At 33.0% G+C, this 8,655-nt stretch overlaps 1 protein-coding gene across 2 annotated transcripts in view; it reads right to left on the reverse strand.

Annotated features, from left to right (window-relative positions):
• Positions 1-7,555, reverse strand: part of wdr19 (WD repeat domain 19) — a 38,542-nt gene extending 30,987 nt beyond the window's left edge. Inside the window, exons 1-9 of one of the 2 annotated variants that reach the window (XM_073950864.1) lie at positions 7,486-7,555; positions 7,012-7,103; positions 6,404-6,469; positions 6,161-6,286; positions 5,925-6,040; positions 5,299-5,414; positions 5,108-5,183; positions 3,794-3,906; positions 1,405-1,578 (exon numbers count right to left, since the gene is read on the reverse strand). In XM_073950864.1, coding sequence (XP_073806965.1) covers positions 1,405-1,578; positions 3,794-3,906; positions 5,108-5,131 — 311 coding nt within the window. In that variant the 5' untranslated portion in view covers positions 5,132-5,183; positions 5,299-5,414; positions 5,925-6,040; ... (2 more) ...; positions 7,012-7,103; positions 7,486-7,555. Of the gene's footprint in view, positions 1-1,404; positions 1,579-3,793; positions 3,907-5,102; positions 5,184-5,298; positions 5,415-5,924; positions 6,041-6,160; positions 6,287-6,403; positions 6,470-7,011; positions 7,104-7,485 lie in introns of both variants that reach the window. The other variant, XM_021476315.3, reaches the window with a different exon arrangement.
• Between the last annotated feature and the right edge of the window lie 1,100 nt (positions 7,556-8,655).

Here is an 8,655-nt window from a genome sequence, read left to right on the forward strand (position 1 = left end):
AAAATATTATAAATGATATTGAAAAAGATCATTTTCCATTAAGATATTTTGTAAATTTCTTACTGTAAATATGTCAAATTTATAATCAATATTATAATTGTGATTGTAATCATATATAATCAAGAATATAATCAAAAATATGTTTGATTAGAAATGTGCATGTGCATGTGAGCGAATCAGCATTTTAAATGCATGCATGTGGACCAAGTAGGATCAGCTTTCTTTGTCTTTCCACCGGATTGCTCCGTTGACAGCAGGAAAGACCAGAAAGAAACACAAAATCAGAGTTAATTAAATAATGCTGCACGACACATAATTGAGAAAAAACCTGTAACTGAACAAATGTGTGTAAATGTGATGATTTAGAAGCAATGTTTCACGTTGAGATGAAATGTTCAATTTTACATTGTTAAAAATGAAACTGTTATTAAAACAAATTATATATTAAATGTAAAATATTTTTATTTGTGTATTTATTGTCAGTGAAACATTTTTCAGTGTTTATTAAACTAATTTGCTCATTGTCTGTTTTCTTTTAAAGTCTTTAAATTTGATATTAAGCCTTGAAGGGCAATCATTTATTTTAATTCATGGGGCATTTAATTCAATAAATATAATTCAATAATTCATATAAAGCATATAAATCAATAAATAAATAAATTACATAAAATTAACAGCTGCACTGGACAAAATATTTAGCACAGACTTGTATGCTTAATATGAACAAGAAATAATATTCATCCTAAAACATTAACTAAATGTTATAGAAAGCAAAAATTTTACTCTCAAGCATCAACATATTGGTACAACACCAATTTTTATGTATTTTTTATTAAATTAGTAAGCAGATGGATTGTATTTCTTGAAAAATATTGCTTCAATTAATGATCTGCCAGTTAGAAAAAAAAGACTTTGAGATTTAGAAGGTTCTATCTGCGTTTGCCCTGTTTGTTTTACCCCAACTTGCAAGTTTAAGAGAATTTAGATAATTTACATTTACAGTACATTTAGGGTCTCTGTCATGTTAATGTATGAAAGAGAACTATTACACACATATTGTTTGCTGTATGAAATGTAAAAACTTTTAAGCTCAACATCTCAAAATCATTTAGAATGCAGATAGAATCTTATAATTCCAAGTTGACAATGTATCTCTGCTAAATACAAACACCATACAGTAAATCAATGAAAAGCTTATTTATTCAGCTTTTAGGTGATAAATCTCAAAATCAAAAAGCTGCCCTTTATGTCTTGGCTTTGTGGTCCAGGGTCACATATTGTATAATGGTTTTGTATAAGTAAATTGGTTTTGACAGCTGACCAACAAGTCGATCAGCCCACTGGGATAATGTGGCATATGGTAACATTGATCGTGATGAAGTATGCATACTAATAAACACTTACCAGTTGTCTCCACAGGATGCGGCCTTGTTTAGAGACTGTGAGATGGCGATGCTTGTCAGGCTGTCTTTATGATTGTGTGCCTGAAACAACTCTTGACCAATCTCACGGATGTGCGTGGAAATGACCACAAAATAACCATGCGAAAACCCAATCATGATATAGCCATCTCCATACCTACAGACAGCAAGGGAAATGTGTTTGTAGTATAATGAAAATGCACAGAATTTGTCAATCTTTTCTTTGTGTTTAAGCTGACTTTATTGTGTAGCACTTTTAATTTAAAAAGCCTCTATTATGGGTTTTTAAAAACGAGCTTCCATGCAGTGTGTAACGCAGCTCTAAGTGAATAAAAACATCTAGCTGAGGTTTCAATCTGAAAGTGCACCGTTTAAAACTATTGATTCTTTAACGAAATATCTGACTCAGAGTCGAATAGATAAATTGTGTTGAGCCCGGATCTTTTGCCTGAACGCATTGACGTCGATACGGTATATCACCAAATATGAAGTGCCTGATCTGGTAAAACGTGAATGCACCTTTCCCTTCAGACACTAGTAGGGTGTCATGGGACTGATTATGACATGAAGCAGACAATCAGACAGATGGAGATTCGGCTGTGAGTTAGACCTCTTTTTTGACTTCAAACAGAAACAGTGCGCGGCATGACATCACTTTGTTGCAGAGATGCTATTGGTTAAACGCTGGCAAAGTAGAACATGGAAGCAGCTTGAAGCGGAAAGCGTGAGTATTTTTGCAGTCCGGAGGTATTATAAAGATGATGACGACAACACTGCATAGCAAACCATGAGATCTGTAAACTTGGGATTGCCTGCCAGGTGTTTTAAGTTGAGGTGCAATTTGTTTTTATATTCGATTTTTCTTTTTATATTTACTGTTGCACTAAAGTCCAAAAGTGATAAATTGATGTTATTTATTACTTGATTGTTGAAGCTACCTCACAGCAGTGCTCTGTTTGTCAACAGAGTTGTTGAATGTTAAAAAAGGTTAAATAAATAAAAATTAGAAACATTCTAGATCTGTTTTTTTATGTATTATAGAAGTATCAGATCGAGTTTTGGTAGATACTTAGGGTGCTTTCACACCTGTGAATCGATTCAGTTGTTCCAAAACAGGGATTAAAATTGTTACATTCGCTACATCGCTCTTTGCTCTTGGTGCGGGTTGCTTTCACACTGCAAAGTTTCTAAACGTACCAAAAAAGCTAAAACAAGTCACGTGTGAGTAAACTCTCCTCACATTGGTTAGTGTCAGGGTTTATATTGCAGAGTCCCGCTCAGCTGTCAGGGGAGGTGGTGGTTTGATGGTGTTGGACAAGTTTACGAGATTACCAGGAGATTATCACTCGTTTGCGGGCATTCGGGAGACTCTCTACTCATAGTTCTCTCTTCATATGCCTATTAAATACCCATAAAACACTGTGATATGATCGCGCTCGGATCGTATCGCTTTCTCACTGCAATTAATACGCTCCAGAGTTCGTTTTAATCGAGCTGCGACCACCTCATTCAAGTGATCTCGGAGCGACTGATTTGGCACGGATCCTAGCACGATTGCTGGCTTCCCATATGCCAAACAGACCGCGCTAACTGGGGAAACGAGACAGGTTCAGAAACAAAAGTATAGATGTGAAAGCACCCTTAAAATCAAATGACTCGGACTCGAGGGCAGAAAAACCTGATAGGGACATCCCTATTAATAATGCATTAGTTAATGATGAAATATGATTACCAAATACTTTATAAGATTATTTATTTTTAGTTAATGTTAGTAAATGCATTAGCTAACCATTATAGTCTTACCAAATTTTTATATGCGTTTTAGGGTCATGTTTCAAATTTGAATAAAGAATTTCATGTTGTTAACTTAAGCCTTTTATATTATACAGGATGGGCCATTTACATGGATAAACCTTAATAAAATGGGAATGGTTAGTGACATTAAGGTAATCTTTGTGGCACATTAGTATATGTGAAGGGGCTTGTAAATAACTCATGAAAGAATAAAGTTATGTTAAAACCAAGCACCCCATTGTTTTTCTTGTGAAATTCTCAATAAGTTTATTAAGGTGTATCCATATAAATGGCCCACCCTGTAGTAATATAGGTTACTATAGCTGAGAAGATTAGTCTCTGAGAAGACTATTGTTTCCTTAAGAAAACTTAATTACAACTAAATTTATATAATATAATGTAAAGGTTATAGAGGCACATTTTTACTAAATCACTACAGTATATAAAAAAACTCTTTATTTTTATCTCTCTGCTGTACTGAAAACAGTAATCACATTAATGTGTGTGTGTGTGTGTGTGTGTGTGTGTGTGTGTGTGTGTGTGTGTGTGTGTGTGTGTGTGTGTGTGTGTGTGTATACCAGCGGTAGGAGATGATGTTGCCATAACGCTGCTGGAAGGCCAGTTCTATAGGGTTATCAGGATCATTCAGGTTAAACAGAAACAGCGTCTTCTTTCCTAAAGCCACACTCACCTGCAGGTTAAAGATAATTTAATATAAAACATAATTATTTTCAGAAATGTACCCACAATCAGTGTAAAATTACAGATTTATTGAAATATTTGCTCTAAGCAATATAAAATACTATATTATTTTATTTATATTTTTCTATAGCCATTTTTATATTCATGAATATCTGAATTCTACTATTAAATAACTCATGCCATGATATTAAATTTAATAATATTAAATTACACATACTCTCTTTCATTTGGCTTAGCCCGCAGTTTATCAGGGGTTGCCACGGAAGAATGAACCGCTAATTACTCTAGCACAAGTTTTACCAGTGGATATATGTATATCCACTGTACAATACGCATTCAGTATTGTAAAATTTTTCATATATCTTCAACTGTATCTTTGGAAGCCTGTTCCCGCCACTGAATAAAAAATAAAAACGTAAATTAAAAAATATATAGTCAGAATCCTGAGTTATAGTCGGAATTCCGAGTTATAAAGTCAGAATTCTAATTTAAGTCAGAAATGCGAATGATTTTATAACTTGCAATTCTGACTTTTAAACTTTTTCTATAATTTTTAATATATATATTTTTTATAATTTTACAAACTTTATAATTTTATTAAATACTTTTTTTTATTCAGTGGCAGAAACAGGCTTCTATATATACCATCAGGTCCAATCAGTTTAAAAAATAATAATTTAACAAAAATATTATGATAATAACAAAAAACTAGCACAAGTTTTACCAGTGGATATATGTATTTCCACTGTACAATACGCAATCAACTAAATCTATGGAAACCCGTTTCCACCACTGAATAAAAAATAAATAAATTAATTTTAAGTTATAAAGTGGCAATTCCAAGTTACAACGTCAGAATTCTGAGTTATAAAGTCTCATCCTCCGAGTTATAATTCAGAAATTCACAATTGCTAGTTATAAAGTCAGAACTGCAAATTAGCAAATTATAAATTCAGAATTGCGAGTTATAAAGTCAGAATTGTAAGTAACTTTATAACTCGGAATTGCGACTTCATAACTCAGAATTCTCACTTTCAAATTTTATATGATTTTTAATAAACATTATAATTTCATTAAATAATTTATTTTGTATTATTCAGTGGCAGGAACAGGCTTCCATATACACCCAAAAGTCCAAGTGTAAAAAATGTAATATTTAAAAAAAATAAATTAAATTTAACATACAGTACTTTGCCCTGGAGATGATCTCTCATCTGTTTTCATCACAGAGAATTGAACATCTGCAGGGTCAGCTCTCACAGAGGTCTGAAAGAAAGAAAAAGAGCAAAAGAACAACATTCAAACATTCAAATCAAGCTATTTCTGTTTAAATAAACAGATATGATATAACAGGATCTCTCTGTGACATATCCACAAGTACCTGTCGAATGGTGTCTCCCTCGTGGTTGCTGATTGTTATGCTGCGGTCTTCGCTGCCCAACGCCAGGAGGTTCTGAGAGCTCCAGCAGCCACATGTGATTTTCTTTGTGTGTTTACCTGCACGATGTGGAAAATCTTTACAAAGCATTCTATTTCTATTTTTTTATTGGTTTTATATTATCCAGAAAAAGCAGAAAATAAAGGGGAAGAATATTATTGTATTATTATTACTCAGTTAAATATATTATATTGTTATATACATCTGTAAATGTACATATAGAAAAAATTAATTGTACGCATTTTCATCATTTAACTGTTTTAAAAGTGAATGAAAAATTCTCTGATATATAACAGCAAAAGAGATATATAATTACTCCACATAATTAATAATCCATAATTAATGTTTGGTGTATCCTAAACATTTTGTTAAAGATGCAAAATGTACCCGTATTTCTAAAATCAATCAATATGAGTTTTGTTCATGTGTAAACATGTCTACTTATTTTTATTAGTATGATAAGGCAAAATGTGCTGTGCAGGTGGAAAATTATTCGTTTTTCATTAGTTAAATAGATTTTTATATACAAATATAAATCATATTACACTGAATAAACAATTTATATATACCCAGAACAGGAATCTTCCGTGATGTTTGCTGATTGTAGATCAGTAGGTTGCCTTTGGACGTGCCAACAGCCAATAGTGGCCCAGTTTTGGACCACAGCAGAAATGACATCTGATCTCTGTCTCAACAAAACAATACAGCAACCCAAAATAGGCGTCATCTCAAAAACAATGATTCCAAGAGTTTATTATTTATCTATAAGAAAAGTGATTAATATGTCTCTCATCACATCACTAACCTCATACCACTGTCCAGCTGTGAGGTTTTGTTGACATTCGCATCCCACAAGTAAACAGAACTGGACTTCTCAGCAATCACCGCCAAAATATCGCCATCTTTATCCCAGTCAAGAGATACACAATTGCTGTGCAAACAAACCGTGCAAGTTTATTTATTTCAAACAAAACTAATTAATATGATATATAAAATAAATGTTTCTAAATTAAAATCTCAGAGAGAAAATGCATGAATGCCCACGTACCCAGGGAGATTTAACTCGTTCACCTTCTGTCCATGCCGATCGAAGATTTTCACTAAATTGTCAGGGCTGTGGATTCATTAAATGTGACATACAGTTGAAGTCAGAATTATTAGCCCCCCTTTGAATTTTCTTTTCTTTTTTTAAATATTTCCCAAATTATGTTTAGCAGAGCAAGGAAAGTTTCACAGTATGTCTGATCTTATTTTTTTCTTCTAGAAAAAGTCTTATTTGTTTTATTTCAGCTAGAATAAGTTCTTAATTTAAGAAAAAAACATTTTAAGGTCAAAATTATTAGCCCCTTTAAGCTATATATTTTTTTGATTGTCTACTAAACAAACAATTGTTATACAGTGGCTTGCCTAATTACCCTAACCTGCCTAGTTAACATAATTTACCCAGTTAAGCCTTCAAATGTCACTTTAAGCTGTATAGAAGTGTCTTGAAAAATATCTAGTCAAATATTATTTACTGACATACTGTCAAAATTGGGGAAACAAATGAACGGGGGGATGTTAATTCATGGGGTCTAATAATTCTTCAACAGTATATAACTTATACAATGATTGATGAAAGATTAAGATTTCTTTACTAATCAAACAGTTACTCACCCTGCAACAGCAAGATAGTTTCCCACTGTTTTTTGCCACTTGTATTGCAAACATGATCCAGACCAGGACTTTTCTGACAGCGTGAAAACACGCTTTAGAGAACAAAAAAAGAATAAAATCAATGTAGCTCGCTGATTAAAACTGTACGAGGATAAAATGACCACAAATAGACATACTGTCAACATAGATAACGTAATAACAGCCTACTTATTTAGGTCAACGCTTATATTATTAGCAGACATGCAGAAATGTTTCCGTATATTGCCTTTTTAGATGCCCTTCATCTTTAGAGCTAAACATATATGTACTGCTGCTGCGCTAACTAGCCATCCTGCTAACGCTACACATGGTGTTTTTTAAAGCATGCTGACATTCGTAACGCATTCGTGAAAGCACAAGTGCACTTCAAATAGCGATATTCAGTTGAAAAGTAATAGGACGCTAGGTAGACTAGTAAAATAATAACACACTTGCCTTCATTTTTGTTTATGGAAAACGTTACACTTCCCAGTGTGCTTCACGCCGACGCGTCTTGATCTCTCCTGGCAACCTCTTCTTAGCAACAGCCAATCAGCGTTTCGCAAACAGCAACACAACGGTGCACGATTTCATACAGAACAGACATGTATTCTGTATCATAGACATTAAAATACATAGCTATCTATTATAATGTCTAGAATACAGAATACAATAGGGACTTTGATTAAATAGACTACAGAGTAGTGTTATTACGAGATGCGCTTAGATTAAACGTTTAAATGTATAAGTGAATTGGGTAAGCTAAATTGTCCGTAGTGTGTGAGTGAATGCGAGTGTATGGATGTTTCCCAGAGCTGGGTTGCAGCTGGAAGGGCATCCGCTGCGTAAAACATATGCTGGATAAGTGGGCGGTTCATTCCGCTGTGGCGACAACAGATTAATAAAGGGACTAAGCTAAAGTTGGCCGTTTATTCCATTCTGATTAATCATGCTGGTTAATAATTGGGCTTAGCCGAAAACAAAATGAATGAAAAAATAATTACAATTAAATAATGGTAATAAAAGTCAACCCTTTGATCTTGCGAAATCCTCGTCAAATTTAATTTTGTTTAAAAATATATGGGTTTGAGTAAAATGTTCTGGGTTCTGAGTAAAAAAAAAAAGAAGAAAACATTGAAAATGAAAGAATTTTTGTAGAAAATTACGTTTATTCAAAATAATAATCTTTTGTTGGATTATTCCACCGAACAGTGAAACACAAAATATTACTGATATTTCTACATATAAATCTAAAAATACATAATAATTATTTAAAAAAAATTAACGTCATCTTTGAAACTATAAATCATGAACCCAGTTTTTTTAAAGATTTTTCAAGCGGTCTTCAATGTATCTGTCCATCTATCACACTGAAGGATCTAAGTAAAACCACGATGAAAAAAAGGCAGACCTTTAAATTTTACATATATCTCTGTTAAATAAATATAACGGATGGATGAATGGAGGCACCAAAATCGTCTGTCGCCCTCATATGGCAGAAAGAGGAACCCCAGTCATTCTGTACATGTGGAAAGATGCAGATAACTACGCCAAGTGTATTTATGCACATTATTAGTGCCAAAAAGTATAATTTGACAAAACTAACCAATTGAAACCAAATATTTT

This window comes from Danio rerio, chromosome 1, assembly GCF_049306965.1.
Source record: "Danio rerio strain Tuebingen ecotype United States chromosome 1, GRCz12tu, whole genome shotgun sequence".
Classification (NCBI taxonomy): domain Eukaryota; kingdom Metazoa; phylum Chordata; class Actinopteri; order Cypriniformes; family Danionidae; genus Danio; species Danio rerio.